The sequence below is a fragment of the Rhinoderma darwinii genome, chromosome 3, assembly GCF_050947455.1.
Source record: "Rhinoderma darwinii isolate aRhiDar2 chromosome 3, aRhiDar2.hap1, whole genome shotgun sequence".
Taxonomy (NCBI): domain Eukaryota; kingdom Metazoa; phylum Chordata; class Amphibia; order Anura; family Rhinodermatidae; genus Rhinoderma; species Rhinoderma darwinii.
In genome coordinates, this window is record NC_134689.1 from 293,875,387 (window position 1) to 293,895,406 (window position 20,020).

Below are 20,020 nucleotides of genomic sequence, written 5' to 3' on the forward strand. Positions count from 1 at the left end.
ATCTCTTAATCTTTAGCTTCTTACTCTTCCTAATTGCATTTATTTTATTATGACTATTTAACCCCTTAAAGAGGCTCTGTCACCAGTTTATAACTGCCCTATCATCTACAAAAACAGCCGCTTTAATGTAGATGAGTAATGTGTTGTTTTTTTGTTTTTTTTAAAAAAAACACATGTATTTTTGACAAAGTTATGAGCATTTAAGTGTTATGCAAATTTGTTCTTAATGCCCAAGTGGGCTTTTTTTTACTCTTGACCAAGTGGGATAGTAAAGAGAAGTGGAGGCGATGTCTGGTCATACTCCCATCGCTTGTGTGAAGGAACTACGGGAGTAAGTGACAGCACAGCGTGATCTCGCGAGATCACGCTTTTCTGTGGATTAAGCTGTACACGAATGAAGAGAAGTGTATGACACTGATTGGTCAGCGTCATACACTTCTCTTTACTATGCCCACTTGGTCAAGAGTTAAAAAAAACGCCCACTTGGGCATTAAGAACAATTTTGCATAACACTTAAAATGCTCATAACTTTGTCAAAAATAAATGTGTTTTTTAAAAAAAAAACAACAACACATTACTTATCTACATTAAAGCGCCTATTAGATTAGGCAGAAGATAGGGCAGTTATAAACTTGTGACAAAGCCCCTAACCAGTCCTGATTTTTATGATTTTTGCCTCTACCTTTTTCTATTTTTTCATTGACGTAGCTATATGTGACCTTGCTTTATGCAAGAGAAATTGTATGGTTTTTTTTTCTGTGCAGTTTAGGTGTACAAATAAATTACTGTATCATTTATGTAAATATAGCAAAAAGTTATTTTCACCATTTTTTTTTGGTAATTTTTTTAGACCGTTCATGCTCCACGTTAAATAACATGTTCAATTAATTCTTCAGGTTGTTGTGGTCGTGTAGAACGGGTGGTGGGGAACTGGTTAACATAGTCCTGTACTAACACAATCACAAAACTTTATAAGTCAAGTAGTAAAATTACAAAGCAGGGATGTTGCTAGGGTCTTAAAAGATCAGGGTCACAAGCCCCGAGACATATATTCCCCCCCCCCCTCGAAAAATAGATATATATTTTTTTACATACAGTGAAGGAAATAAGTATTTGATCCCTTGCTGATTTTGTAAGTTTGCCCACTGTCAAAGACATGAACAGTCTAGAATTTTTAGGCTAGGTTAATTTTACCAGTGAGAGAAAGATTATATATATAAAAAAAAAAAAAAAACAGAAAATCACATTGTCAAAATTATATATATTTATTTGCATTGTGCACAGAGAAATACGTATTTGATCCCTTTGGCAAACAAGACTTAATACTTGGTGGCAAAACCCTTGTTGTCAAGCACAGCAGTCAGACGTTTTTTGTAGTTGATTATGAGGTTTGCACACATGTTAGATGGAATTTTGGCCCACTTCTCTTTGCAGATCATCTGTAAATCATTGAGATTTCGAGGCTGTCGCTTGGCAACTCGGATCTTCAGCTCCCTCCATAAGTTTTCGATGGGATTAAGGTCTGGAGACTGGCTAGGCCACTCCATGACCTTAATGTGCTTCTTTTTGAGCCACTCCTTTGTTGCCTTGGCTGTATGTTTCGGGTCATTGTCGTGCTGGAAGACCCAGCCATGAGCCATTTTTAATGTTCTGGTGGAGGGAAGGAGGTTGTCACTCAGGATTTGACGGTACATGGCTCCATCCATTCTCCCATTGATGCGGTGAAGTAGTCCTGTGCCCTTAGCAGAGAAACACCCCCAAAACATAATGTTTCCACCTCCATGCTTGACAGTGGGGACGGTGTTCTTTGGGTCATAGGCAGCATTTCTCTTCCTCCAAACACGGCGAGTTGAGTTAATGCCAAAGAGCTAAATTTTAGTCTCATCTGACCACAGCACCTTCTCCCAATCACTCTCAGAATCATCCAGATGTTCATTTGCAAACTTCAGACGGGCCTGTACATGTACCTTCTTGAGCAGGGGGACCTTGCGGACACTGCAGGATTTTAATCCATTACGGCGTAATGTGTTACCAATGGTTTTCTTGGTGACTGTGGTCCCAGCTGCCTTGAGATCATTAGCAAGTTCCCCCCGTGTAGTTTTCAGCTGAGCTCTCACCTTCCTCAGGATCAAGGATACCCCACGAGGTGAGATTTTGCATGGAGCCCCAGATCGATGTCGATTGACAGTCATTTTGTATGTCTTCCATTTTCTTACTATTGCACCAACAGTTGTCTCCTTCTCACCCAGCGTCTTACTTATGGTTTTGTAGCCCATTCCAGCCTTGTGCAGGTCTATGATCTGGTCCCTGACATCCTTAGAAAGCTCTTTGGTCTTGCCCATGTTGTAGAGGTTAGAGTCAGACTGATTCATTGAGTCTGTGGACAGGAGTCTTTTATACAGGTGACCATGTAAGACAGCTGTCTTTAATGCAGGCACCAAGTTGATTTGGAGCGTGTAACTGGTCTGGAGGAGGCTGAACTCTTAATGGTTGGTAGGGGATCAAATACTTATTTCTCTGTGCAAAATGCAAATAAATATATATAATTTTGACTATGTGAATTTCAGTTTTTTTTTAAATATAATCTATCACTCACTGGTAAAATTAACCTAGCCTAAAAATTCTAGACTGTTCATGTCTTTGACAGTGGGCAAACTAACAAAATCAGCAAGGGATCAAATACTTACTTCCTTCACTGTATATATCGAAGATAGCATATCTATAGGACTAAGGGTATGTTCACACACTGTTTTCAGACGTAATTCGGCGTTTTATGCCTCGAATTACGCCTGAAAAAACGCCCCTTATACGCCTACAAACAGCTGCCCATTGCTTGCAATCGGTTTTATGGTGTTCTGTTACCACAAGGTGTATTTTTACGCGTCGCTGTCAAAATACGGCGCGTAAAAAGATGCCCGTGAAAAAGAAGTGCATGTCACATCTTGGGATGTTTTTGGAGCCGTTTTTCATTGACTCCATTAAAAAACGCTCCAATAACGGCCGCAAAATACGCCACGAAAAACGCGAGTTGCTACATAAACGTCTGAAAATCAGGAGCTGTTTTCGCCTCAAAACAGCTCCGTATTTTCAGACGTATTTTGCTAAGCCATGTGAACATACCCTAAGGCTCCTTTAGCTACACCGCTGGATAGAATTGAATGCATTGTTCCAGCAGACAGTATCATACATGATAGGCTTAGATACATGGCCCCAGCAGACAGTATCACACATGATAGACTTAGATATATGGCCCCAGCAGACAATATCACACATGATAGACTTAGGGCTCATTCAGATGAGCTTGAATCTCGTCCGTGTGCTGTGCGTTGAAACAACGAACAGCACACTGACCCATTGATTTCAATGGGCCTATTCACATATGTGTGAGTTTTCATGCAGCTAGTGTCTGTTGCGTGAAACCAAATGCATGTCCTATATTGGTGAGTTTTTACGCACCTAGCCGCCTATTGAAGGAAATGGGTGCGTGAAAACCATAGACAGCAAACGTTTCACACATCAATTACATTGAAAAAAAAGCGCTTGCGAGTGCGTGAAAAACACATGCAACACGCAAAGCACACTGATGCAAAACGCAACGCACACGACCAGATTTACGTGCTTTTTTACGCATGTAAATCTGTCATGCTCGTGTGAATGTAGTCTTACATACAGGGCTCCAGCATTACGTATCCTTGTACTAACCCTCAGGGGCGACTTTCGCATTTCTGGGGCCCCAAGCAAAGTTATGTCTCGGGGGTCTAATCAAAAACATCTGTAGAGAGTGCCCCACACAATGCCACCTGTATATAGTTTCACAACCCTCCTGTATGGTTCCACACACAGTCCCCCGGCCATACATCCCCCTTGTAGACAGTGCCGTGCAGACCCCTGTAGGTAGTCCCACATACCCACCTTGTCTCAGCAGACAGTATCACACATGATAGGCTTAGATACATGGCCCAGCAGACAGTATCACTCATGATAGACTTAGATACAGGGCCCCAGCAGTAAGTATCCTTGTACTAACATATGTTCACCCCCCAAAAAAATGTGTGTGTATGTATGTATATATATATATATATATATATATATATATACATATATATATATATATATATATATATATATATATATATATATATATACAGTATATATATATATATGAGACAGCATATCTGTAGCACTCTGACCCTATAGCTATGGATAGGATTAGATATAGTGGCTCAGCAGACAGTATCACACATGATGGGATTAGATATAGGGTCGAGTTAGCTGACATTGCGGCTCCAGCGCTGGACACAGGAAAGGTAAGTATAAGAATTGCTTTGCTTTTTTATGTGTTACAAAAAATTTATGTGTGTTTGTGTTTTTTTACAGGTTCGGTTGTTGGACTACGTCGGATTGTAGGACTTCTTCGGCTTTTTTTATTCTCAATAAAATGGTTAACGTGTGTTGTGTGGAGGGGTTTTCTATTTCAATAAAGTATTTTTTTTATGTCTGTATTTTTTTAAACTTTATTACTACTGCCTTATTAATAGCTGCTGGCTGATTGTCAGCATCCATTACTAAGGCGGTGCTTAGACTTAGCCTGTGCAGAGGCTAACACTAACCCCCAATTATTACCCCGGTACCCACCGCAACCAGGGGTGCTGGGAAAAGCTGGGTACGATCCAGTACCCGATCATCTGTAGGGTAGTGTATCTGCACTAGCTAACACTAAGCCCCGTCTTAGTAATGGACGCTGTCAATGATCTAAGGCGGTAGTAATAAAGATTAAAAGAAAATACAAAGGCATAAAAAAATACTTTATTGAAATAAAAACCCCACACACAACCCTCGTTAACCATTTTATTGAAAATAAAAAAAAGCCGTCGTTGAAGTAGTCCTCGAGTCCGAAGTAGTCCGACAACGGAACCTGTAAAAAAACACAAACACAAAAAAACAAACATTAGTAACACATGTGGTAGGCTTAGATACAGAGCCCATGTGTGATACTGTCTGTTAGACCATGTATCTAATCTTACCACAATGTAAGCTTAGATACAGGGCCCCAGCAGACAGTAATCTTATACTGTATAAGATTACAGTCTACTGGGGCCCTGTATATAAGCCTAGCATGTGGTAGGCTTAGATACAGGGTCCATCAGAAAGGATCAGACATGGGCCATGTATCTAAGAATATCATGTGGTAGGCTTAGATACAGGGTCCATGTGTTACACGGTATGTTACACACTGTATCTAAGAATACCAACAAGGTAGGCTTAGATACAGGACCCCAGCAGACAGTAATCTGTATAAGATTTCTGTCCGCTGGGGCCCTGTATCTTAACTTAACGTGGAAGGCTTAGATACAGGACCCCAGCAGACTGTAACGTTATACTTACCCTCCTCTTCGGCTCCGGGTACAGTGGATGTCCCGACACCATCTAGTGTCGTGACGTCATCCACGGCGCACAGTGTTGTGACGTCATGATGCGAGAAGACGTCAGGACTTCCGCTGCGCTCGGGAAAGAAGAAGGGTACGTATGTGTCGTTACTATAGTAACAGGGGCCTGTGCATTTTATTACATAGGCCCCAGTTACATTAATAACTTTTATAGATGCGGTGCGAGCGGCCGCGGCCCGGTCGCAATTGCAACTGCTGCAACGCGGTTGCAACTGCGACCTCTACGACTCAAATGTGGCAGTCGCCGGGGATCCGGGGCACCAGGCTAAAGACCCGGGGATTGGGACCCGAAGGTCCAGTGCTAGCGACGCTCCTGTTACAAAGTAAAAATACAGGAACAACAAAAAGAAGCTCAATGCCCTTTTACATGGGCCAATGAACAGGCATACAAGCATTCGTATGAACGCTCCTTCCCGATCAGTGTCCTGTGTAAACAGCAAATGCTTGTTCATCAGCTGATCTGCTCGTTTATGCAGTATTAAATATTATCGTTGTCGGCAGCACATCCCCCTGTGTAAACAGGCAGATGTTCTTCCGACATGATGGAAATATATGACGACGAACAATGATAGTAAAGATCGCTCGTCCCCACACATAACCAATCATTGCTCCTTGTGAAATGAGCAATCAAGCAACGATCAACGAGCTATCTCACTGATCGGCGCTCGTTTTTACGGTCAAAATTGGCTTGTGTAAAAGAACCTTATGTCATACCTCTATGACTAACTGAGCAGAGCCTTCAATTTTTCAGCCTTAACCCTTTAGGGTATGTTCACATATGGCAGATTTGTTACGGAAATATCTATGACTGAAAATTTGTTGCATGCATCTAAATGGGGATGTTTTTGCAGCATGTGTATGGATTTCTTCAAACCCCATTCAGAAGTATGAAGCAGTCACAGAAATTACTGCCGTGTGTGAACACACCCTTACAGAATAATTGGATTATCTGTAGAAAAAATTGGGTATGTCAAAATGCTTGTATAAAATACTGATATAAAATGTTTTCTGGATGCAATAACATTCTGAGCACATAATGGCCAAAGAAGGTTCCATTCAGCTACCATTGATAGTCCTAAAAAGCATTCTAAATCTATTTATCAGATTTCATGATGACCTTTTATACTATACATAGTTCATTAGGTATTTAGGTGACTATAGATAGTGAAGGTAAACTTATTTAAATATGAGTTACAGAAGATATAAAATTATGATGGCTAAAAGGAGTAACCACATAATTTTTGCCATTATAGGAAAGAAAATGTACAGCTCTACTGAGGAACAGACTCGAAAAGGCAAAAGGCGTGTTCTAATGGCATCTACAGTTGGAAATAGCATTGTGGGTAAACTCGGAGACCTTTTACGTATTGGTAAATTTTCTTTTACTATATGATATTTGTTGACATGTGAACAATATATAAAGTTTTAGACCATTACTAATACAGTGTATGCGCTTTATATTTCTAATCTGTAAAACTATAGCCAAGTTACACTGTAAAACTGAAAATTCAGGTGTGATTGCAGTTAAACACAGTCCTATTCCTGTCCCCCTGAACAGATTCCAAGTTGTGAAAATTTCTGCAACAAATCTGCCACGTGTGAACATACCCTTACAGTTGCAGAGGTCTATGAAGCTGACCTTGTCTTACTTGAGAGCGGGTGGTCACCAGTGATTTTTTTTCACTAAGTACCAACTGGCTCAGACTGAACAATCGGGGAGTCGGTGATTTCCCCAGTAAGCCAAGAGTGGGCCTCCCTTAGGGTATGTTCACACGGCATATTTTCTGCCATTTTTCGGGCCGTAAACATACAAAAAACGGACGAAAAATCGTAAACAGAACACCTCCAAACATTTGCCCATTGATTGCAATGGGAAAACAACGTTCTGTTCCGACGGGCCATTTTTTTACGCGCCGTTTTTCAAAACGGCCGTGAAAAAAAAATGCATGTCACTTCTTTGGACGTTTTTGGAGTCGTTTTTCATTGACTCTATTGAAAACAGCTCCAAAACCTGCCGTAAAAAAATGCAGCGAAAAACGCGAGTGGCTCAAAAATCATCTGGTAATCAGGAGCTGTTTTTCCTTGAAAAAATCTCCGTATTTTCAGACGTTTTTAAGTTTGCGTGTGAACATACCCTTAGAGTGGTAGGCACAATATCCTCCCTCCTCTGCCTCCTCAACATTGCATTTCTGCCTCACCTTTTGTCTTGCTTCCCGTGTTAGCACATCATGCAGCACATCATATCCCAGCAAAATGACGGCTCAGGAAAACAAGTTGCCTGGGCCAGGGTAAAAAAAAAAAGGTGTCTTCTCTCCTAGAAAGGGAAATGGGTAAATAAAAGTAAGTTATAAAGGTTCCTATCTGTTTCCCTCCCCTACATCTGTTGGGAACCTACAAGTCATAGCATTCCCTTACAGCTGCAGACCTACAGGGTATGCTGGGAGTTCTAATTTTTCCCAAGGCTTTATTCACACTGCATTTGAAGTGTACGCTCACTATATGCCCCGGGAAAGGTTCTGGCACATACGCCGAACACATTGACCTGACATATGCCAAAAGTCCTTTTTTTTACTGTATGAAACAGCATAGCAGACTGTGCTATTCATTACAGAGGCATCTAGTGAAAAAACGTATACCGCACTATTTACTTTTTTTTACAATGGAACCCTATGCGCGATGTACTGTATGAATATTGAAACTGTAAAGACAGGGATAGGGAAACAGACAAGTGAGCCCTAATCTACCTGCCACTCAGTCCCTGCCTACTTGCAACGACCCGCCCTAGGCGACGGGGTACAACTGGGGTACAACTGGGCGACGGTCCCTACACTCAGTAAGTGCACGACAGACAACCAGACAAGGAAACACAGAACAAGGGAAACGGGGCAGTTGCCCACGGCAACACCGTGAGCAACAAGAGTAGTAAACGAGCCGAGTCAAACCAGGAGAGTACGAGGTGCCAAACAAAGAGCAGGAGAATAGTGAACAAGCCGAGTCAAACCAGGAGTGTACGAGGTACCAAACGCAGAAGAGTAGTCAGTAAGCCAGGGTCAATACGAAGCAGGGACAAGTAGTTCAAGAAGCTGCAGCAGGGCCAGGAAACCAACAGAGAAGAATCACAAGCAAGGAGGAACAGGAAAGGCAGGTATAAATAGACAGAGGGCGGGAGCTAGCTCCGTCTGGCCAGGCTGTGATAGGCTCTCCCACTCCTAAGCCTGCCATCCTGAGTGGTGGAAGATGGAGTCAGTCTCACAGACATAGAAGCAGGTGCAGACTGATTACCTATGGGTGTGGATACAGAAGCTGTGCCTGGCAGATCCTTAACAGTACCCCACCTTTTATGAGGGGCCACCGGACCCTTTCTAGATGGACCTGGTTTATTGGGGAAACGAAGGTGGAACTTCCTGACCAATACCCCAGCGTGAACATCCCGGGCGGGTACCCAAGTCCTCTCCTCAGGCCCGTATCCTCTCCAATGGACGAGGTACTGGAGGGAGCCTTGGACCATCTTGCTGTCCACAATCTTGGCCACCTCGAATTCTACCCCCTCAGGGGTGAGAACGGGGACAGGAGGTTTCCTCGAGGGAGCCAAGGACGGGGAGCAACGTTTAAGGAGGGAGGCATGAAACACGTTGTGTACTCGAAAAGATGGGGGCAACTCCAGTAAGAAAGAGACAGGATTGAGCACTTCAATGACCTTGTACGGCCCTATAAACCGGGGAGCAAACTTCTTGGACGGGACTTTAAGGCGCAAGTTCTTTGACGATAGCCACACCAGATCCCCGACCATAAACAAGCGGTTAGCAGAACGTCTTCTATCTGCCTGAGTTTTTTGTATGCTCTGGGACGCCTCTAGGTTCTTCTGAACCTGGGCGCAGACTGTGCACAGTTCCCGATGAACAACCTCTACCTCGGGATTGTTGGAACTACCAGGTGAAACGGAGGAGAACCGTGGATTAAACCCAAAATTACAGAAAAAGGGGGAGACCCCTGACGAGTTACTGACCCGGTTATTAAGGGAAAATTCGGCGAGGGGAATGAATGAGACCCAATCATATTGACAGTCAGAGATAAAAAACCTTAAATATTGTTCTAGAAACTGATTAGTCCTCTCGGTTTGGCCATTAGTTTCAGGATGGAAGGCAGAGGAGAAGGACAGGTCAATCTCCAACTTTTTACAGAAGGCTCTCCAAAACAAAGAAACAAATTGTACCCCTCTGTCAGAAACAATATTGACAGGGACCCCACGGAGACGCAGGATGTGTTTGACAAACAAGGTAGCTAACGTCTTAGCATTGAGTAGTTTTTTGAGGGGCACAAAGTGGCACATCTTACTGAAGCGGTCTACTACAACCCACACCACCGACTTGCCTTGGGATGGAGGCAAATCGGTGATAAAATCCATGGAGATATGGGTCCAAGGTCTCTGGGGAATGGGCAAAGAACGTAGTAAGCCCGCTGGTCGGGACCTGGGAGTCTTGGACCTAGCACAAACCTCACAAGCGGCGACGTAGGCCTTAACGTCTTTAGGCAACCCAGGCCACCAATAGTTTCTGGCAATGAGGTGCTTGGTACCCAGGATGCCTGGATGACCAGATAGTGCGGAGTCATGATTTTCCCTAAGTACCCTTAGCCGGAACTGCAGGGGAACAAACAGCTTGTTCTCAGGAAGGTTCCCGGGAGCTGAACCTTGATCAGCAGCAATTTCAGAGACTAAATCAGAATCAATAGAGGAAATGATTATACCTGGAGGCAAAATACAAGCAGGATCTTCCTCCGAAGGAGGGCTGGCCATGAAGCTACGCGACAGTGCATCAGCCTTAATATTTTTAGACCCAGCCCTATAGGTAACCAAAAAATTGAATCTGGTAAAAAATAACGCCCATCGAGCTTGTCTCGTGTTTAGCCACCGGGCCGATTCTAGGAAAACCAGATTCTTGTGGTCGGTAAGGACCGTTACCTGGTGCCTAGCCCCCTCCAGGAAGTGGCGCCACTCTTCAAATGCCAATTTAATGGCTAAGAGTTTGCGGTTGCCAATATCATAGTTACTCTCAGTGGGCGAAAACTTCCTGGAGAAGTAGGCACAGGGACGGAGATGGGTGAGGGACCTGGTACCCTGGGACAGGACAGCCCCCACTCCCACCTCGGACGCGTCAACCTCCACGATAAATGGCTCCATTTGGTTGGGCTGAACCAACACCGGGGCCGAGATAAAGCACTTCTTAAGGGCCTCAAAAGCCTGGACAGCCTCAGGAGGCCAGTGGAGGAGATCAGCACCCTTGCGAGTGAGGTCCGTAAGAGGCTTAGCTATGACCGAGAAGTTAGCAATAAATCTCCTGTAATAATTAGCGAACCCCAAGAAGCACTGTAACGCCTTCAGGGAGGCAGGTTGGACCCATTCCGCCACAGCCTGGACCTTGGCGGGGTCCATGCAGAATTCATGAGGAGTGAGGATTTGACCCAAAAATGGTATCTCCTGCACCCCAAACACACATTTTTCGGTCTTCGCAAACAGTTTGTTTTCCCGAAGGACCTGGAGCACCTTCCTGACATGCTCAATGTGGGAGGACCAGTCCTTGGAAAACACAAGTATGTCATCAAGGTACACTACAAGAAATACCCCCAGGTAATCTCTTAAAATCTCATTTATGAAATTCTGGTAGATCGCGGGAGCATTACACAACCCAAAGGGCATGACGAGGTATTCGAAATGACCTTCGGGCGTGTTAAACGCAGTCTTCCACTCATCCCCCTCTTTGATGCGGATAAGGTTATACGCCCCCCGTAGATCAAACTTAGAGAACCATTGGGCCCCCTGAACCTGATTAAAGAGATCAGGAATCAAAGGAAGGGGATACTGGTTCCTTACAGTGACCTTATTCAAGTTACGGTAATCAATGCATGGAGTAAGACCACCATCCTTCCCTACGAAGAAGAAGCCAGCACCTACCGGAGAAGTATAGGGGCGAATGTAACCCTTGGCCAGGCATTCCTGGATATACTCTCTCATGGCTTCACGTTCGGGACAAGAGAGATTAAATATCCTACCCTTAGGGAGCTTAGCTCCTGGTACCAAATCGATAGCGCAATCGTATTCTCTATGAGGAGGCAAGACTTCGGAGGCCTCCTTAGAGAAAACATCAGCGAAGTCCTGAACAAACTCAGGTAGCGTGTTCACCTCCTCAGGGGGAGAAATAGAATTAACAGAAAAACATGACGTCAAGCATTCATTACCCCATTTGGTAAGATCCTTAGTATTCCAGTCAAACGTGGGATTATGCAACTGCATCCAGGGAAGGCCTAAAACCAAATCGGACGATAATCCCTGCATCAACAGTACAGAGCACTGCTCCAAATACATGGAGCCAACAAGGAGTTCAAAAACAGGGGTATGCTGTGTAAAATAACCATTAGCAAGAGGAGTGGAGTCGATACCCACTACCGGGACAGGTTTAGGCAAATCAATCAAAGGCATAGCTAGAGACATAGCAAATTCCACAGACATGATATTAGCAGACGACCCTGAATCCACGAAGGCACTGCCAGTAGCAGACCTACCACCAAAAGAGACCTGAAAGGGAAGCAAGATTTTATTATGTTTCATATTTACGGGAAATACCTGTGCGCCCAAGTGACCTCCCCGATGATCACTTAGGCGCGGAAGTTTTCCGGCTGCTTATTCTTACGCCTAGGACAGGTGTTCACTTGATGCTTGTCATCCCCACAATAGAAGCAGAGACCATTCTTCCTGCGGAACTCTCTACGTTGTTGGGGGGACACGGAGGCCCCAAGTTGCATAGGTACCTCCGAGTCTTCCGTGGAAGAACGAAGCAACGGAGCCTCAGGAGGCATCATGGGGGAGTCAGAGGAGAAAACACATAAACGTTCACGTTGTCGTTCCCTGAGACGTCGGTCAAGTCGTACCGCTAAAGCCATAACCTGGTCTAGGGAGTCAGAAGAGGGATAGCTAACTAGCAGGTCTTTCAGGGCGTTCGACAGACCCAACCTAAACTGGCACCTTAAGGCAGGGTCATTCCACCGAGAAGCTACGCACCACTTCCTAAAGTCAGAGCAATACTCCTCAACAGGTCTCTTACCCTGACGTAAGGTCACCAGCTGACTCTCGGCAAAGGCAGTCCTGTCAGTCTCGTCATAAATGAGTCCGAGAGCAGAAAAGAAAAGATCAATGGAGGAAAGTTCAGGGGCATCAGGAGCCAAGGAGAAGGCCCATTCTTGGGGCCCTTCCTGGAGCCGGGAGATAATTATACACACCCGCTGGCTCTCAGAACCTGAGGAGTGGGGCTTTAAACTAAAATAGAGCCTACAACTCTCCTAAAAGGAGAGAAAAGTCTTCCGGTCCCCTGAGAACCGGTCAGGCAACTTGAGGTGGGGTTCAAGAGGTGAGGTGAGGGGCACTACCATGGTAGCATCAGGCTGATTGACCCTCTGAGCCAGGGCCTGGACCTGTAGGGAGAGACCCTGCATTTGCTGAACTAGGGTCTCAAGGGGGTCCATAGTGGTGTGAGGGACCAGGGTAGAGTAGGTATATGGGCTTGTGATTATGTAATGACAGGGATAGGGAAACAGACAAGTGAGCCCTAATCTACCCGCCACTCAGTCCCTGCCTACTTGCAACGACCCGCCCTAGGTGACGGGGTACAACTGGGCGACGGTCCCTACACTCAGTAAGTGCACGACAGACAACCAGACAAGGAAACACAGAACAAGGGAAACGGGGCAACAAGAGTAGTAAACGAGCCGAGTTAAACCAGGAAAGTACGAGGTGCCAAACACAGAGCAGGAGAGTAGTGAACAAGCCGAGTCAAACCGGGAGTGTACGAGGTACCAAACGCAGAGCAGAAGAGTAGTCAGTAAGCCAGGGTCAATATGAAGCAGGGACAAGTAGTTCAAGAAGCTGCAGCAGGGCCAGGAAACCAACAGAGAAGAATCACAAGCAAGGAGGAACAGGAAAGGCAGGTATAAATAGACAGAGGGCGGGAGCTAGTTCCGTCTGGCCAGGCTGTGATAGGCTCTCCCACTCCTAAGCCTGCCATCCTGAATGGTGGAAGATGGAGTCAGTCTCACAGACATAGAAGCAGGTGCAGACTGATTACCTATGGGTGTGGATACAGAAGCTGTGCCTGGCAGATCCTTAACAGAAACCTTCCGTCAGACGTATACATCATAAATATACTACAGATCACAAGGAACCCTCTTAACAATCTCCAGTACACCTTTTTATGGTGCTAGCGGTTATTAAAGGGGTTGTCTACTAATCCGTTGGGAAACTACAACTCCTTGCTTACCCTAAGAGCTGTAGACTCTCAGCGCAAGCTGGGAGTTGTCATTTTCCTAAAAGCTGAGAGTCACAGGTTAAGTAGAAATTAGCCTAGTTTCTGGAGCAAAAATCGTGATATCAGTCTAGATGTTACACATCTGGTTTGAGATCTGGATTGTATCACAGAGCCTTCACTTCCCTTAAATAGAAAAACCAATGGAATTCTGTTGCACCAGAAGAAAATGGAGCATGCTACAATTTTTAAAGTCCTTCTTCCTCATTCTTCAATCCAGAATTTTTTTCGGGCATGTGAACAGGGTTGATATAATACTATTCATATGTATTATTTTGTAATTTGCCAACAGTAATTCGTGACAATCCCTTGAAGGGAGTCTGTCATCAGAAATTGGCCTATCAAAGCAGCAGCACAGTAATATAGTGTAGCCTCACATGAATATAACGCTGTTTTCATTTTTCAGATGCTGTTGCAGCGATAATCACTTTATTCTTCATTTGCAAATGAGATTTTTGGAGCAACGAGGGCGTCACTGTTGCTCTAAACATCTCAACCGTCTATCCCCAGTCTGTCCCTCCCTTCCTTCTTTCATTTACAGCGTCAGATAGAGTAGAAGCCGTGATCACGCCTGGCCCTGTATTCTCCCCAGCGCGCCCGCGCCTCGGCTTCTGTATGGGCGCAGTACAGCACCCGGGTGTAGTGTGACGTAATCGGCGCATGCACAGTAGAGCCGATTAGACTGGTGAAACTTAAGTGCTGTACTGCGCATGTGCCGATTTTAGAAGCCGAGGAGCGGGCATGTACAGGAGAATACGGGGACAGGCGTGATCACGGCTTCCACACTGCCTGGCACTGTCAATCAAAGAAGGAAGGAAGGGTTGGATTGGGGATAGAAGGTAGAGCTGTTTGGAGCAATGGTGACACCCTCGTTGCTCCAAAAAACCTATTTGCATATGAAGAATAAGGTTATTATCACTGCAACGGAGCCACTCATCTGAAAAATGAAAACAGCTTTATATTCAGGTGAGGCTACACTATATTGCTGTGCTGCTGCTTTAATGGGCAAATTTCTCTTGACAGACTCCCTTTAACATTTTAATCCTCAACATAAAGAACCAAAAAGTTACACAAAGTTAGCAAAAAATATTTGATCGATGGGGGTCTAACCTTCGGGACCCTCGGCGATCACCACAATGAAGAGAGTCTAGGAGATATAGTATAGGCTATTAATGTTAAATTCCTGGAAACCCTCTTATTAAGAGATAACACTCTGATACATGGTACCCCGAGGCCTAAATATTAAAAGCTAATAATTCCATGTAGCTGTAGGATGGGCCACTAAAATCAATTGAAAGTGGTAGGCTCTAGGCACACTAGTCTGACACTGAGTATCAAAATAGTGGCTCTGCAAGGCCTTATTCACACGAACATGTCTGATTATCGTCCGCAAAAAAATTGCCATTTCCATGCATTTGATTGTCCGTGTGGTTTCCGTGTCTCATTCATTTTTCTCCTCTGTAATCACTTCCTAGTCTCACTTTTCTTTTTTCTTTGTTTGTCTTAGAAACTGATCAGTGAAAAAGGGACAGGAGACGGATGTTGACCGTGTGCTGTCCGTTTTTTTTTTTTTCACGCACCCGTAGACTTTAATGGGCGAGTCTGATTTGCAAAAGCGGACCAAAATGGGACATGCAGTGTTTCTCACAAGGGACATATGCTCCATTAAAAAAAAAATGGATATGTGAATAGCTCCGTTAGCTTGTATGGGTCAGTGTGCTGTCCGTTGTTAAAATGAACAGCACATAGACAAGAAATACGTTTGTGTGAACAAGGCCTTAAGGGGGAAAAAAATTATTTAACCAATTAAGCTGCAATTATGTTAGTTTCTATAGTGGGGGTGCATTCTTTTTACATGTTGACTGGAATGCGTTTTTTTGCTACTTATAAACCTATGCTTATTAGAAGACATTATTATATAAGGCCATGTTTACACATGGAATATTTATTGCAGATTTTTGTGGCAGTTTCCGCACTGAAAATCTTTAACCCTGTACAGTACAAGGCAAGTGAATGGGGTTTTCCAAAACCCTATTCACAGGCTTTACCAAAAATCACCTGGGATTTGGTAGCATGCTGCGGATTACCAAATTTCTTAAAGTTGTTTTCACCAAGGATTTTATTTATTGCAATGCAGAGGTTGCAAAGTCTGCAGCAAAATCCAATACAAAGATTTTTCCGTGGATCTGCGGTGGAATTTAAGGCCTTTACTGTAGTGGAAATTTCTACTGCATGTGAACAGGGCCTTAAAGTAAGATGATAAATGCTGATGTAATATATCACTATATTACGTTATATTGTATAAATCAATGTAAAATAATACTGCTGATTCTCCTGTAGGTTGTCCAGTGCAGACAAGCCACCAAAATACAATTCATTGGTTTCTAAGGAAACAACCAATAGAAGAGATCAAGGATTTGAAATATCGTGTTTTGGTTTCTGGACGGGTTCTAGAAATAAACCCTTTCTCTGAGCAGGGTACTGGAGAGTTCAGATGCTGGACTTCAAATGATTCAAGAATAGTGTCTGCCTGGGTGAACGTCTCTTTAGAAGGTGAGGTTGTACAGACATTGAAAATTTAAGTTAGAAAACCATTATACTGACAATAATTAGAGGCAGAACTTTGCGCATGCAAAAGGTACATAACAGCTCCGTGTGTCAGCAGCGTATGACGCGTGGCTGTGTGATTTTCGCGCAGCCGCCATCATTATGACACTCTCTGTTTGTATGTTTGTAAACAGAAAAGCACGTGGTGCTTTTCTGTTTTCATTCATACTTTTTAATGCCCTTGCGCGAATCACGCGCGTCACACGGAAGTGCTTCCGTGTGCTGCGCGTGATTTTCACGCACCCATTGACTTCAATGGGTGCGTGATGCGCGACAAACGCATAAATATAGGACATGTCGTGAGTTTTACGCAGCAGACACACGCTGCGTAAAAATCACTGACTGTCTGAACGGACCCATTGACTAACATAGGTCCATGCGAGGCGCGTGAAAATCACGCGCATTGCACGGACGTATATCACGTTTGTCTGAATAAGCCCTTAGTCAGTAAGACTAGACAGACACTTTTTGTCTTCACACCCACTACACAGGGGCGTAACTAGAAAAGGCTGGGCTCAATAGCAAACTTTTGAATGCCCCCTCGAGCAAGAACATTTTCCAGCTCAATGTAAAAGTTAAAACATGAATCAGCCCTGCCCCCAAATAATTTGTCCTGTCATAAACACTGATGTCTGTATGATAGTTTTCCTCTTAATAATATAGTCATGCACTTAATGCAGCAAATAATACAGTGGTCACATACAAGTTCTACACTGGCACTCTGCAGAGTATTATCTCGTGTGAATACAATAAAATGAATACAGTACAATTATATCCGGTGACTCACAGGTGACATCTTCACTGATTGGACTTATTCTCTTTCCCTTTCCTTTCTAATAAGTAATGGGAAAGGAAAAGAAGGAGCAGTGGGTGGTTCTATTATCAAAATAATAAAATAAAAAAAGCTAAAATGTCGAATGTAGGGATAGTGAATGTCAGTGCAGAAGACCCCTGTTTCTGCACTTATTTGGGACAACAATTAGCCCTTATGAACAATTAGTATCCAATTGTGCTGACAGTTAATTTATTTCTGTCATTATAAGTTGCTTAAGGGTATGTGCACACACACTAATTACGTCCGTAATTGACGGATGTATTTCGGGCGCAAGTACCGGACCGAACACAGTGCAGGGAGCCGGGCTCCTAGCATCATACTTATGTACGATGCTAGGAGTCCCTGCCTCGCTGCAGGACAACTGTGCCCCACGCACGGTAACAATGCCCCTTAGTGCTCCCACATGGTAAAAATGCCTCCTCAGTGCCCACATATAGAAATGATGTCCCCCTAGTGCCTCTCTTTGATGCTTACAGTGCCTCCACAGTAATGATGCCCCCTTAGTCCCCCACAGTAGTGATGCCACTCAGTGCTCCCACACAGAAGTGATGCCTCCTTAGTGCTTCCCACACAGAAATATTGTCCCTTAAAATAATAAAAAGTAACATTCACCTAGCCCTGTTCCCACGACAAACGGGAAGATTGCTCTTCAGGCCTTCTCCAGTCTGGGCATTCGGCGGCTCAGTGTCACTACATCACTGAATCGCACCAGCCTGTGCAAATTTAAGGGGTCAGTGAATGGATGGTCGAGCAGGCAGTTGACTGCTCCCTGCTCCACAATTGTATTCAATTGTATCTGCGTCCTGAAGACACAGATTCAATTGACAGTGGCGCCGGATGCCACTGCCACTACCTATCAGTGAGGCACAATTGTATCCACAAATGCTAACAGCCTAAGAGCAACTGCAAGGCTCCTCTGAGCCACATGTACCTAGAAAGCCACTGCTAGGCAAGAGATTACTAGAATTTTTTGCTGCTGTTTTTTTACCTAATTGCACCATTATATTTTATTACCTAAATGCATTACATCATGGATTTGTAAAACTCACATTGCATACACAGATCCACAGCGTTTTATATCTTGAGCAGGCAGTATTATTTTATGTGCTGTACAAGTTCCCAGTGGGTGGCAACTTCAGGCCAACTATAGCTCTAAGTGGCAGCCGTAGCCCTTAGTCATAAATGTACTTATCGTGGTTACATTTCTGTGACTGAAAAATCCCTCGCTACACCAGACCAATTTGGTAAGAAAAAATATTTTTTATTTCACTGAGCTTGTTTGGACATTTAGAGCTAATACAAGTCAAGCACGTGCTGGAGTAGGACTTTAAATTGTAGTAAATCATCCCTTATGAGAAGAACAGTTCACTCCACCTCCCTCAAAGATCAAAGCGCTAACTACCTACACCTCTCAATTGCAGTTTCGTTTTGCATTTATCAAGGCCAGAGTTTTAACTGGAGCCTGGATAGACCTGTTTCAATTAGCAATAAAAAATTTTTTTTTTTAGCTAAAACTTTATCAACGTGATTCATGCAAATTCTTGAATGCAGAAATGACTTGGACTAATTAGTAAGAAAATTGAAAGAAATACATATAGAAAAGAAAATAATGGAAACCAATGAATTAGGGACGGCTTGATGGCTTGCAGTAATGAGGCTGTGGATACAGCTGGGAGCTATCATTTGTTGCAGGTCATTGCAGAGAAATCTGTCTCTTTCTGCACTCTTAAAACTCTGTACTACTTCATATCCAAGTGTCAAAAAAAGGATGGACATAAAATGAGGGTGAGCCTTAGGGCTCGTTTACACGAGAGTGTGAAAATCACAGACGCGCAGACCTATAATGCTCTATGGGGCCGTTCAGACAGGTGCGTGATTTTCACGCAGCGTGAGTCCGCTGCGAAAAACTCACGACCTGTTCTATATTTGTGCGCTGTTCGCGCATCACGCACCCATTGAAGTCAATGGGTGCGTGAAAACCACACATGTCTCACAGAAGCACTTCCGTACGAACAGCGTGATTCGCGCAACAGCAGTGAAAATGATGAATGAAAACAGAAAAGCACCACGTGCTTTTCTGTTTACAAATATCCAAACGGAGTGTCATAATGATGGCGGCTGCGCGAAAATCATGCAGCCGCGCATCATATGGTGATGACACACGAAGCTGTTAAGTGCCTTTTGCGCACGCAAAATGCCGCGTTTTTTGCGTGCGCAAAACACACACGCTCGTGTAAACGAGGCCTTAGGGTTCGTAGACACGCTGCAGAATTGCCGTGTGTTTTTCGACCAGGATTTTGGGCGAAAAAAAAGCTGCAGAATACAGTAGCAGCAAAGTGGGTGAGATTTAATGAATCTCATCCACACGCTGCGTAAAAATTCTGACCAGAAATTGACCTTCAGTGAGTATATTTTGGACAGCAGCATGTCAATTCTTGCTGCGGAAAGTGGACTGAATTTCTGCGTTTTTCAGAGATGTCACCATCTCCCAGCATTGAGAAGAACACAGCAAAATACGCACCATTTTTTACTGTAAAAAATGCAGGAAATGTTGCGTTTTTGCCACAGCGGAAAGTCTGTGACTTTCAACGGAATTGCTGCAGAAATTTTCTGCAACAATTCCGTTGTGTGTGGACAAGCCCTTAGGGTATGTTCACACAGCATATGTGTGAAGCAGAAAAATACCAGGCTGATTTCAAGAGAAAACAGCTTCTGAATTTTTGGAGCTGATTTTCAAAGCGTTTTTGATTTTTGCAAGCATTTTTTAAGCATATTTTGAG

The 20,020-nt window shown here is 43.9% G+C and overlaps 1 protein-coding gene and 1 long non-coding RNA gene across 2 annotated transcripts in view; one reads left to right on the plus strand and one right to left on the minus strand.

Moving 5' to 3' along the window:
• ADAMTSL3 (ADAMTS like 3) overlaps positions 1 to 20,020 on the plus strand; it is a 465,354-nt gene that overhangs the window by 423,030 nt on the left and 22,304 nt on the right. The window contains exons 25-26 of the mRNA XM_075858077.1: positions 6,701 to 6,817; positions 16,139 to 16,351. Coding sequence (XP_075714192.1) covers positions 6,701 to 6,817; positions 16,139 to 16,351 — 330 coding nt within the window. The remainder of the gene's footprint in view (positions 1 to 6,700; positions 6,818 to 16,138; positions 16,352 to 20,020) is intronic.
• The window catches only part of LOC142749707 (uncharacterized), a 43,029-nt gene that overhangs the window by 16,064 nt on the left and 6,945 nt on the right, over positions 1 to 20,020 (minus strand). Inside the window, exon 2 of the long non-coding RNA XR_012882442.1 lies at positions 7,646 to 7,761. This is a non-coding gene — a long non-coding RNA (uncharacterized LOC142749707). The remainder of the gene's footprint in view (positions 1 to 7,645; positions 7,762 to 20,020) is intronic.